General features: G+C 39.8%; 1 protein-coding gene across 3 annotated transcripts in view; it reads right to left on the bottom strand.

Moving 5' to 3' along the window:
* dlgap1b (discs, large (Drosophila) homolog-associated protein 1b) overlaps nt 1–13,570 on the bottom strand; it is a 100,258-nt gene that overhangs the window by 42,130 nt on the left and 44,558 nt on the right. For 2 of the 3 annotated variants that reach the window (XM_087789952.1, XM_087789954.1), the window contains exons 3-5: nt 9,375–10,484; nt 6,364–6,578; nt 923–1,100 (exon numbers count right to left, since the gene is read on the bottom strand). In XM_087789952.1, the coding sequence (XP_087646078.1) occupies nt 923–1,100; nt 6,364–6,578; nt 9,375–10,421 (1,440 nt within the window). In that variant the 5' untranslated portion in view covers nt 10,422–10,484. The remainder of the gene's footprint in view (nt 1–922; nt 1,101–6,363; nt 6,579–9,374; nt 10,485–13,570) is intronic. The other variant, XM_087789953.1, reaches the window with a different exon arrangement.

Consider the following 13,570-nt stretch of genomic DNA (forward strand, 5'->3'; position numbering starts at 1 on the left):
AAACTGTGTTATACCTGAGGAGGAGAATAAGTGATTTACCTCGCCGAATAAAAGATTTCTAAACAATAAAACTAATTTTCAATTAATTAACAATTTTTATGTGTTCAAACACTTCATCAATAATGATTTATAAATATATACATGCACTAATCAGATTTGAAGTTAAATACAATGAATAAACTTTTAAGAGCAAACAATGGTCGTTTCTGATGTTAACAATGAATGTGAAAGCATCAAGTGAGTCCTGTAGTGTATTGTGTGCAGGTGGAGTTAGTGAGAAAGTGAATGTAAAGTCAGGTGCAAGTTTAACTGCGGAGTCAAGAATTTTTTTAAGCTCAGAAGAGCACGACAACGCTCGCCTCCGTGGCTGCATCACCGTGTTGTCACAGATATGAGAGACACAGAGAAGAAGGGGCCGGTTGTTGAAGCCAGACTGATATTGTGCTCGGGGCTGAGCCACAATCTGAAGAGGCGTCTCGTGGGTCTATCCGGGAGGTAAAATCTCACCTGAGCTCTTCAGGGAGGAAAGTGCTTCAATCTTTAACAGCGGCAAAAACTTTTGTCCCTCTAAATAGATTAGATAGATTTTCTAAGCAGCCATCTACCCATCATCTCACACCAGCTCTACCTTGACTTCTGAAGTGTCCTCAGAGTAGATAGAAATGATGTATCCACATATGTATGTCATTTTGAAGGAACAGGGGTCTGGTGTTTCCCTAAAATCTTTATGATAATCCGCTGGTCATCATCAGACCATAATTATCACAGGAGTGGGTTCTGTTGCGATGCTTGGACCGCCTTGGTTAACCAGATTTGACTTTAACTCATATTTTCCTCCCCCTTGCACATCCCTCTCAGACACAGCAGCGATGGGACCGGGGGAGACGTGCAGGCCGATGAGAGGTATTCGGGGCCAACTGACCTGGCTGATGGTGCTCATGGCTCTCATGTAACTCTCGTTTCGCGAGCGGAACTTAGGCGAGGCCAGCAGCCCTGCCGGGTCCAAGCTGTCCAGACTCCTATTGATGGAAACTTCACTCACCGCCCGCAGATAGCTGTGACTCCTGATCTGCAGCTTGGGAGAGTGTTCGGTGGAAATCCTGTAGGGAGATGAGAAAATAAGTCATGGAAGGAGCAGCGGGAGATAAAGGAGCAGGTGAACAGGAGCGAGGGATGAAGAGATAATAAGAAAAGCATAGAGTCAGAGGAGAGTAAGGAAGATACACATCAATCCACAACTGCCTCAGGAAACATTCTTATCTAATCATGTGGGACACACAGCAACGATGTACGCCATCCTTTAGCAGAGGATAAAACATCAGTTAAATTGCACAGAAATCTGTTAGCTGATGAGTTTGTACTGAAACCAAAGTAAAATAATGTTACATTCTCCTGACACAACTCTGAATTGGGAGTCTGAAGCATCATTACACAGTGATTATAGTGTGGAAAAATGTCCTTATAAAACAATCTCATCATTCATTCTATTACTCCAATCATGTACTGCCTCACATGTTCACATGTGACTTATGGGATCTGGTCATAAAAAGCTCATGTGATGTTTCTTTTTGAATGTGTATTTTCTCTGGTTAAATAATACATGTTTAGACTGAGGAACTGTGGGCCGCATGAAATCTACACATGGGCCAGACTTTGGACATGGATGCATTGAAGTAACCTACAGTAGAAATAACCTTTACGTGCTCAGCATTTATAATGAATAATGCATTTTTAAGCATTTAAAGACGTAGCTCTTAGCTAGCATTGGAACACAATGCATCTACAGTGAATTATTTTAATCCATTTCCACGTCGGAGCGTCAATAACAATCTTTTTTTTCCTCCCCCGAGCACTGGAACTGAAATCTGTAATGAATATTACTCCTTCTGGGTAAAAAAAAAAACACAATTCACATCACATTTAACAGTATCTTTCATCAACATAGATTAGTATAAATCAACCAAAAACAAAATAAAAAAAAAGCATCCTTTTGGTCACAGTTGCCTGTAAATGATGTCCAGAGAGAATCTGCTTCCAGCATGGTGTGTCTTTCATGTCTTGATTTCTCTCTGATCATGTCGGCACCAATGTGTGAGCACAAAGAGCGAGTGGGCGAATCACTGGAACAAGTGACATTAATGAACTCATGGTGACGCTACAATCACAGAACTACTGATCAATCCTTGGTTCTGAATCAGATTGTGCTCCACATTTGACTCATACACAACGGCTTTGCCATTTCATTTAATTCTATTCAAACCAAAATAAACACTTTTTATTTCAGCTCGATAAAAACTTGTAAAAAAAAAATGTATTCATTTGTCTGTAGCATGGAGCACTATACGTGCTACAGAAAATTGACAACCTCCAGCCAATGGATTGCAGTATGTCTATTACATCTGCCAAGGAGGTAACTGGGAGCAACTTTAAATGTTATGAAGGAATTTGAATAGTATTTTCAGGAAATGTTGGTAATAGAACAAGGCACAAATTATTTCTTTTTGTTCACATTTCCAACCAATACCTGAATCTATAAACCAAAATCTAGAACTTCTTCAGGGAGAGATAGTAAAAAAAAAATATCTGTATTTGGGAAATACAATCAACATTTTTCAGGTCAATTTGTAGCGTTTGCTTTTGACTCATGATCCTTTCATTTGCAGCTTCTTTTTTTATTTAAAAAAATAAATAAAAATAATGTTGTTTAGGCCACAAATGGCGTCTGTGCCCGACTTCCTAGAAGCCTTTAGATGGATACATCGCTGACTCGAACGAGAGCTGCAATGCCATGCGGAGCTTGCAGAAAAAATCTCATAAAATATAAGATAATTAAAAAAAATGTCTTTGTTACTGTGGTGCCAACATCACTTGAACAGTCAATCAAAAATAAGTAATGAATGGATTAAAGTGAGCCGCTTGGCAGAGGTCTGCACTCCCTGTTTGCTTTAATATTTTATTTTCTAAGATAAAAGTTACATTGTGAAGATTCACATTTTTATGAAACATTGCGGTTTAAAGGTTGTTCAAGCATTCATAACTGTGTGTGATTTTAATCGCGCTGCCACGCAGGTTGTTAAGCGCTCCAGAGAGCCAAAGGTTTGGACCATTGAGAGTTGTAGAAAGGGCGTTAGATTCTTGAAAAGCCACAACATCTCAGGAGCAACGTTCAACAACAGAGAGGTGACAAATTTAGCTGAGCACTAAATGGGCCAACAAGGTTGATTATTTAATCATTGCAGAGTACGACTCCGACTCCTGCCAGCTCCCAAAAGCACAGTGTGAAAACAGATGTCAGCTGCTTCTGCTTCACTCTCCTAGACACACACCACTGCGGTTCAGATTGTTCCCTCAGACTATGATGAAGAAGATGGTGGTCTTCCTGGGCCCAAGTCAAGTCATCGGCGCCCAGAGCTGTGTCACAAGCACTTATATAAGTGGGTGTATGAGTGTGTGTGTGTGTGTGTGTTTGTGCAGCCACTAACAATGACTGAGCCCCCTCTGGTGATGTTTTCATCTCTGTGTATTAGAGAGCTAATCAGTCACAGAGGCATTCTGCGACAAAACCTCTTGCCTTTTCTCCTATTCCACACCATGACACTGCTATGTCAAATAGATTCGCCCAAAGTTCATAATAACGGCCACCAGTAATGCATTTATACGCCTCTTTGCACCTTGAAGAACCAGCCATGGAGTTCAGTTAAAATGTTTTCCAAGACAGATGTTGTTGGTATTTTTTTAATCACCATCTGGATCCCGAAATCTTTTGAGGGATGCCAAATGAGCTTAACCATGCAGAGAAGGTGGGCTTTTTTAAACTCCCATGTCTTCTAATCTGTGGCATCACATCTGGTATGGAATCGAAAAGGCACATTTGGAGTAGGAAAAAGCCACTTCGAAATCATTGATAGTTGTATTTTTGTTAGTTGAGAGGTGTGGGACACCCGAGAAAGATGGTAAAGATAGATTAAGAGTTTACAGTTAGTTTGGACTTTTGGAAGAAAAACAGTGTTTGAAGAGAATGTACCAGGGTTTGCCCCAAACAAGCTGGAATTTAACGTATAGACCTTATATCGTACGCTACAGAAAAAGTAATGTACTCTCAAATAGCCATTATCTAGGAAATTTGTTATCATACATTTCCATTGATTTGAAAAGGAAGACAACCAACAACGGGAAGAGTCCACTTGTTTGCATTCCACGGAATTTGTTTTCCTCTAACAAAGAACAAATTGTAAGTAAGAGTCGTTGCTTCACAAGAGTCCATTTGAACATGCCCAGGAGAATGAGCAAGGATGCTTTCATTGTGGTTGGAGACTTTCTGTGCATGAAGAGGCATCTTGCATTTCAATTAAGCACCGTCTGTTCACTGTAATGTGGAGATATTGAGGCCAAAAAATGAAAATAGACGGCGCTTCTTTGTTGTTAACTCACAACAGGTAATTAAACTGTGACCGACGAGAGTTGCACGTAATCCAGAGTGCTGCTGGGCAAGGGTTGAAAAACTACCTCTCTATCTGTTTATTAACTTTCCCTCCACTCTGTTATCCCTCCATTCTTCACTATGTGGAGAGTTTGGCCACAGGCTGTTAAGGCTCTTGTGAATTCCATGTGAAGAAGATGCAAATAGACCTCGCTGTTGAATACAAGATGAAATGAAACAGAAGGTTTGTCTAATGTGGGTCTCCGTGCTTGTCATGTAGTTGACTTGGAATTTGAATACGGTATGCTGTTTGAATATTTGTGCGATTCATCTGCTTTTCTCAAGAAGAAAGAAAATAAAAAAAATGTTTTTTGAACTGCATTGAATTCATTAGTGTGGTTCATTCTAAAGATCTATACTGCAGTTTATTGAGGGGGTTAGACTCTGAAAACCGCCCGAAATAATCACAATCAGTGAAATAGTGACAGATTCAATTTTCACTATTCAAATACGTGCCTCATAATCCCTCCTTGCACTCTTTATAGACCTTTTAGACCTGATCCAAAGGAGGAGCCTGACCATTAATAGCTCTAAAAGTAAGAACCAGATTTTTAAAATGAATCCTGAAAGAAACTGGCAATGGAACTGGAAATGTGAGTTCTTCTACTAGAGCAGGTCAAAATTTTCAATGCAGAGTTTGAATTTAATGCAGACAAGACAGCTCCTTCTTGTTTAGACACACAAATAAACTGTTACAATAGTCTAAACAAGAAGACACAAACGCATGGATTACAAGCTTCAGATCATGTTGTGACATCATCTTCCTAAACTTATAGACTTTTCTCAGTTGAAGGAAACGGTTTCTGGTCAGTTTTCTGCAGTGTTCAACTAGAGACATGTCTTTGTCAAATACAACACTCAGGTTTCTCAGGCTCAGTTTGACAGACTGACCTAAGTCACCCAAGTACTGACTCAATCCTGGAGCTTCATCATCAGGAGCAATAACCAGAGATTCAGTTTTGTCCACATTTAGCTGCAAAGTGTTTTCACTCAGCCATTGTTTGATTTCTAGCAAACAATTGACTAAGCTGTTCAGCCTCTGGGGCTCAGTTGGATCAGATGAGTAGCAAAGCTGGACGTCATCAGCAAAGATGTGGTAAGAAACATCAGTAAATCTCTGAATGATTTTATCCAGGGGAATCAAGTACAGCAAAAACAATAAAGGACTCGAAACAGAACCTTGAGGAACCCCAAACAACAGATCCGCTGATTCAGACCTTATTTGATTGGCAGATACACTAAAACTGGGCCCAGAAAGGTAAGATGAGAACCATTCTAACACAGACCCAGACAGTCCCACTTCATCCCTCAGTCTTCTCAGCAGGATCTGGTGATCAACTGTGTCAAAGGCTGAGGACAGATCCAAGAGAACCAGAACAGTGTATTGACCTGAATCAAAATGTACAATTTACAAAATTACAATTCCTCTGATCGCCCCACACTCATCCGTCATTGTTTTCTACAGAAAAATCGTTTCATTATTTTTATATACCTTTTTTATATATCATTGGCCAATCAAGACAGAGAACACAGCGCTTTGATGTTCACCAACCCAAACATGAAAAAAAAAACAGTGGTTCAATTCAAGCAGTAAGATTTACATGTAGAATCATTGACGCTGAATCTCAATATTTTTAAATGTGCAGTATTATATGAAGAAAAAACAGACTGCAGAATGTAAACCGTGATATGTCAAGGCACAACTATATTTTGTTTTAGTTAACTTTCTTTTAATAATATTAATAAGAAAAACATTTAATTTAAAAATAATATTTTCCGGCATAGAAGCTCCTGAGGGTTATCCTCTTGACTATTCTGACCTCTTAGGAAAACAAACATGCATTAAGTATTTTATCCAAAGATAACGAAACAATAAAACTTACTTTAAAGTTGTCATCTCTGTCAGGGAGGGCTGGGTGGCCTTCAGGTAGCTGGCACGTCGTGCTTGCACCTTAGGCGATGGCTTCGGACTGCAGTCAGAGTCGCCGCTGTCGTCTTCAGCCATGGCCTTGATATAGCTGCCGCTTCGCATCCGCCGGCATGGTATCTCATCATCTTTTCCCAACGGTGAGAAAGCGTTCCAGTCATCCTGAGGCACCTGAAGAGAGGGCAGCAGAGGAGTGAGGACACACCAGAACCTGAGAGCTCTCACATGTTCACTTACATTAGAGTGAAAGAAGAGACGGTAGGTCACACACGTTTTCACCATTTGAATAAATGATAACACTAATCTTCCCCTACTTGTATGTGAAGAAAAATGTTGTAGCCAATGAACTTTTAAAAGTCTATCTAGACAACCCAGCTGAAAGAAGAGGAATGGTGGATAAATTTGCACTTCTCTTGAGTGTCTGTTTCCTCTGGCTGATGAAGGGAAAAACAGCCTTGCTCCAGGATTTATCTAACAGAGAGGGACTAAAAGACACAGCCAGACAAAACAAAGGGGGTTTTGTTCAGCACAACTACCTCAGCCCCACTGTGCCTGGCTGTTAGGGCAACAGCTCCGGAGTGAAGGAAATGAGATACAGACAGAGAACGAGGAAAAAAAAAAGTCATTAACTGGAGTAGCTGGGAGACGAAGTGTAGGTTAAGAAGAATAGCCAGTAAAGGTTTCTGTGCGAAGATTACTTTTGTTAGTTAAAAGTTTTTAATTAGAATTAATATTTTCAGAATCAATCTCATCATCTCTTTTTTTTCTACACCAGTTTTCATTACAATTCATAATGACCTTCATTGGTGTAGCAGTAAAGCACGGCAGGTGGAGTTTTCTACATAAGACATGAGTTCTTTGTTTTAAATTTTGTATCTACAAATTTGTATATTTATTTTAAACCAAAATCAAATTAAAACGAAAAAAAATGTTGGTTTATGTAATGTATTTATGTTTAAATAGAGTGTAAAGAAACAATAAATATAAATAAAAACAAGTTTAGCACAATATCACAGCGTTGTGTCTAATTTACATTTTGTAAAATATTTACATTTTTGTACAACGCTTGTAACTTCAGTATGTTTTCTCCATGTTTTTCTATGATTAAAGCTTGTTCCCTTTTCTTGTTCCCTTTACATTCAGAGTTAGTAATGCGGCCTCTTAAGAAATAAAAATGTCCACGTGATCTACATGGGAATACAATTAAGGAACTTTATGAGTAAAATTTGATGGTGAGGTTTTAAAAATGCATAGTTGAGTAAAAACTTTAATACAAAAAGAGATTTTATCCTGTCGTGTTGCTTCCTTTTTTATCTCTTTGTTTTTTCCGGTTGTGAAAATGCGTAAACCTCACTGAACCTCCCTCTGTAAAATGCTCTTGCCCTCCTTTTTACTTTTTTTCTTTTTTCACCAAGTTCACTGTTGCCCTGAATTGCTCTCTTCAGCCCCCCCTTCACACACCCCAATCTTTTTTCTCCCAGAGCAGATTCCATTTCCTTCCCCAGGCTTTTACTTGCAGCTACCTCTATTGAATGAGGAACTCTTGTGACAGAAGAAAACACTTTTATCTTCTCCAGAACAGCAGTTGGAGAGTCTTGAAGCGATGACACATCTTTCCCTTTCTCTTTGAACTCTACATTATGAGCATCTTTCAGTCACTCCTCTTCTCTTCTTGTACTTGTTCCAGATACAATATTTAACATATCATTTTATGTGAGAGTGCCATCTATCTTTACATTAGATACATATCATAGACTGCGAGCTCTGGTAGAGTAGTAGGGCAAACTGGGGCACTAAGAATAAACTTTCACTTCCGGCCTGTAACATTGATCCCCTTCTAATTTTAATTGATATAACAGTATTTGCTGGTTAAATCCTTATCATTTATAATTTGCCAGTGTTTGCCAGTGGCAATCCTGAAAAAGGGCATCTGATGTCAAAACCCAACTTTTCTGACTCGCGCACATGTTTCAAATGTTGAAGTCTTCCTCTCCAAGATGCAGTAAGTCTCTCATCATGACCATATTATTGAACTTATTACTTTATAAAGTTCTCGCCCGTCTGAAATCTCGGCGAATGAGAGGTTACTAGAGCGGACTTTATTATGATATAATAATAATCCTCGCTCGTCCTACAGCCAGCTGTAAGCACGTTCGTTTGTTTAATTGGGTTCCTTGGAAGTGGAGACTTCCTGTATTGATGACACCTGGTGACAAACCTCCATGCTTGACCAATCCCAGCAGAGTGGGTGTGGTTATGGTAAACAAGATTTAATGAAGAGTTTTCAGTGGGTGGTGCTTAAGCACATATTCAAATTTAAATATTTAAATTAAAGGAGTTTTGTACAAACAGACACATACTGTTGATACAATAGAGGTCCAAGATAAAAAAAGCATACCATTATAGGATTAATTAAACACAACTTTTATTTTTTGTGTACTCTTACACTCTACAATCTACCTGTCCAAAAACTAGGTTAATGTCCTGGTTAAGAATTACATTTTACATCAAGCTGACGCTTTCTTAAATGTATTGATTTGGTTGGATGATGTGTGTTTATTCATCTGATATAAGCCCATTGGCAGAGGTATGGACTGTCTCTGTGCTTTTCTATCTGTATTGATCAAGTCCTGCTCCATGGATTCTATCAGATATAAACCAATAGTCGTATCTCCTCAAAAGCGTTAATAAATAAAAAAAAATCAACATAGCCAAACCTAAACCTGCGGTCTAACTGGCCTACACGCCACAATTTTCTTTACATGTTCTTATATAAAACCTTCAGGTGCAACTAGCAACAAGGACATCCAACAATAGGCATGCAGTTAGTATTGAGGATGAAACGCATCATGATGCCTCTCACAATCACAGCAGCAGATGAAGGTTAGATGACTCATGATGGAGTTGAGGTCGATGAATTGATGAGACGTGACATGCCGGACGATAGGCTGTATTCAAACGTCCTACCTGTAGGAAGTGGCAGGTGCGTCCCTGCTCGGCTTTAACTAGAGCTTTATCTAGGTTGACTGAGGCCTTCTGGTAGACCTCTCTTGCTCTGCTCACCGTCAGAGTAGAAGACCAGGAGCTCTTCTTAAGCTGGAGCTGGCTGTCCAGTCCGCCTACTAGCTGAAGCGCCGCGTTGCTGCCTCCGGAGCACGTGGAACACTTCACATCGTTGTTGCTGCGTGATGTCTTCAAAGAATGGGCGCTGATGGTGTTATAGGACTCCATAAAGTACTGTGACTGGGATTTATCTGGGTGTCGTCCCATCGTCATGACACCAGATGGCGGTCCTCCAGCGCCCCCATGGTGATGATGGTAGAGGCACACCTCCCGGTCCAGGGTATCGTCTGAGCTCCAGTAGCCTGAGGTAGCGGTTCGCATCTTGGGCTCAGATTTGGAGCGATCTTTGCTTTTACTGCGCTTACTGTGCTTTAGGGTGCCAGACGAAGAAGGAGGATCTTCAGTACTTGACTTTCCATTGTTAATCCTACCATTTCCGCTCGCACCAGTAGGCCCTTCTAAAGAATGGGACTTGGTGAAAAGCTTCTGAACAGAGTGAACCAGATGGCGAATTCTACCAGGACTATCACTCCGCTGATGTTCCACTGCTGTGCGTTTGTACTGCAGCGTGTGGTAGCCCTCTCGTCGTACAGGTCCCTGGTGTTCAAACTGCTCCAGAAAGTTGTTATTCCCAACAGCTCCTCCGACTGCCTTACTGTTTCCTGGTGGCCCAGTGTATGGCACCACAGCGCCACACTCCTCCTTCAGTTCGTGGTGCGAGTTGTAATGCCTGCGAGGGAAAGTACAGCTGGCCAGGTCCGGGTAAGTACTGCTTTCTGACTGGAAGGAGCTCCGCTGGTTGTAGCAGGGATGGTCGGAAGAATGAGGTTCACCAGGGTTCAGGAAGTAGGATCGACGGTCAGTGTGACCCAGAGTCATCGAGTCATAGGAAGGGTCACAAGCCACGTTGTGGTGGTGACTGTGACTACTGGACAGGCCTTTCATCGTCATCCTGGCAGGGTCGACAATCACATCCAGATGCTGCTTCCGTCTTCACAGGCCTCAGAACAAGATCTACAAAGTGGCCAAGACAAGAAATAGACTTATAAATAACCCACAAACAAGACTTGATTTGCAGAAGAAGACAATGATGATTTCAGACACTTCTTCAGAGATGGGAAAACATCCCAGGTCATGGCCCAACCCCATCCTCCCTACCCTAATACTGTTTGGCTTTTTAAAGCACTCAATAAATACAAGCCCTAAATATAGAAGTCATTTGAGTGCGATTCCTGATCCTCCCTCACATCCTCCACACTTTCATTCGCTGCAGTTACTTTCAGTAAGAAAGAGACAAGGGATCAAGGAAATGAGGAGGAAGAAAAAGAAAGACTACAATTGATGTCTCCCTGATCTATTTTGAGTCTTGACACGACACCATCATAATTCGAGGATACACAATAAGCAACTGTAGAGCTTAATTAGATTTACTACAGTTTAAGTATTCAAAAAAATGGCTTCTAGCAAGTTTAATAAATGGACGAATTTGAAATCGATCATCGGCAATTTGCCTTTTCAACCATACATAAACTTTTCGCTTATTTTGAATTACACAAATAGAGAAAGATACGTGAATGGCACTGCAGTGGATCAACAAGGGTAATAGCAATGCTATACTTCAATGATCTTTCAGTGAATGTAATACAAGACTGCCGCAATGAGCCATGAAAAGGTGAGACAAAAAAATGACAGCAAATTACACATTATAGGTAACAACTCTGAATTTCTCACTTACTACCTAAAATAACTGAGATAATAAAATTGAATTAGAGTGCTTCAGTTCAGTTAGATATTCCCTCAATGCTTTCTGCACTTCTGGCCCAGTTGTTTAAAGTGCTTTTTAAAATGCTGTCACAGAATCCTATCAGTGACCAGTCGGGTCTGCCCGCAATCATCTTGCTGGTTCACTACTTTGCGATAAGAGATAAGAGGATCTTTAATTGTTAATTATTGACAGAACAATGTGTACTAATAGGGAAACCACGAATGGCTCTTCTTCAGTTACTACAGTGAAAGCATCGTCCTTCTCTGATACGACTCACAACAATTACTTTTTCTTTCTCAACTATTATTTATGTTTCTTAAATTTCATTTCTTTTAACTTTGTTAGATTTCTGTAATCATGAAGATTTACTTTTGAGGCCAAAAACTATATATTCCACATTGTCAAACAAAGGAAAAACAGATCTAGGGTTGATCATGGATTGCTATTATTTTTCTCTTTCAACAGCACTGTGAGTGTAGACATAAAAGGTGCAAGAAATAACACATGGTTGATTTTCTTCATGCATGTGACACATCATTGCACACACTGTGCATGTTTACTTCACGCTTCACTGCCTCAGTGCACACACACGTCGCAGATAATCACAGCTGGGTCTAACAGGTCAACAAAGCCCAAACTTCTCTTCTAAGGGAAAACTAATTGGTCCCTAAAACCCAGCGGACAGCTTCTGGACATGCCACGGCAACTGGCGATAAATAAGCTTCCTCCCTCAATACAGTGATGTGAAAACAACAGCCTCCATCAGGACCCCTTGAACTAGCCCACTTACTCATCTGGGGGCTGCTCCCTGGACACCTTCAACATTTGCGATGGACGGAAGGTGAAGCTAACAAGACAAACACAGGAGGCTGTGCACACTGTTTAGAAGTGGCAGCGACGTGGTGGAGGCTGCATAGAATACATTACAGAAATATATAATGCACTATCAGAGGCCAGCGTGGTAAATAAAAAAATGGGGGAGGGAGAGGAAATGAGGGTTGTAGCCATGTGAGAGGAAACGTAGAAGATGCTGGTGCAGATTGTTGTATCAAATCAGCTCCACGCAGAAGTAGAGGACACTGTGTAGGGGACAGGAACACATTTATGAACACAATAGTAAAGGAGGAAGATTTATATGCTCTATACACACAAACATGCACACAATGAAGTGTCCCCAGTTTTCAATGCTACATTTTCCTGTGGATGCTCAGGAGTCGAGGGAGAGAGACTCATGACTGATATCAGGTATAACCAATATTTAATAATAAATTAACCAAATATCACTGCAAGGCATTAGATATAATCATTAGTATTGAAAATAATGAACAAAGTAAAAATATGCTTTAAAGATAACTAATGATACAACTAATGTGAAAACCCAACTCTCCTGACCACATGTTTTAAATGTTGAAGTCTTTCTCTCCAAGATGCAGTAAGTCCCTCATCATGACTATGTATGAAGTTATTACTTTATGTAGTTCTCCTCTGTCGGAGATCTTGGTGAACGTGAGGTAACGAAAGTGGAGTCCATTTTAACAAATAATGGGCTTCACTCCAACCAGCTGTAATCAGCCCCGCTTTGTTTATACAAAGCGTACCTTGGAGCTGGCGACTTCTAGGATTGATGACATGCGATGACGAACCTGGATGTTTGGCTAATAACAACAAAGTAGGCGTGGTTAATCCTTTAAAAACAAAGCTGTAAATATTTGAATTAAAATACAACTTTGTACAGACGTACTGATGAGTACAATAGAGGTCCAACATCTTTAGAAGAGACTCTTAAATCAACACTTTAACCTTTAAAAAGTTTTTCCACAACTTTATCTTCCGTAAAACTATTTTTCTAAATCTTTGAAAACTAAAATACTAAAACTAAAATAAATACACAAATAAGTGTTTTAGTTTTGTTGTTTAAATATTTAATTATTTAACCTTTAAGAGTCAAATACATTACATGGCCTGTTTCTGTGTCTTTCTTCTCAACATTACGCAACATTTACTTAGACTATTTCAGGAAAAGCAAAACCTGAAAAATTGTCCATTTCCAGACTTAATAAACAATTTCCCGAAGGAGACCTCCTGAGGGATCAATACAGTTTTACCTTACCTTACCTTACTTTGTGACAGATTATCTTCCTTCAGATATTTTAGAAAGGGACTTGAAAATTCTTACTGACATTCAAAAAGCTCATGTTAAGCTCATTCTTCTACTATATTGCTTACAAACAAAAAAAAAGATGAGAATATATATCTATATACCTTGAGCATAAATCTTTAGTTTCAATCTTAATACAACTCACTCTGAGATATTAAAAATGAAACTCTGTACTTC

The sequence above is a fragment of the Callionymus lyra genome, chromosome 4 (assembly GCF_982586985.1).
Source record: "Callionymus lyra chromosome 4, fCalLyr1.hap1.1, whole genome shotgun sequence".
In the NCBI taxonomy this organism is placed as follows: domain Eukaryota; kingdom Metazoa; phylum Chordata; class Actinopteri; order Syngnathiformes; family Callionymidae; genus Callionymus; species Callionymus lyra.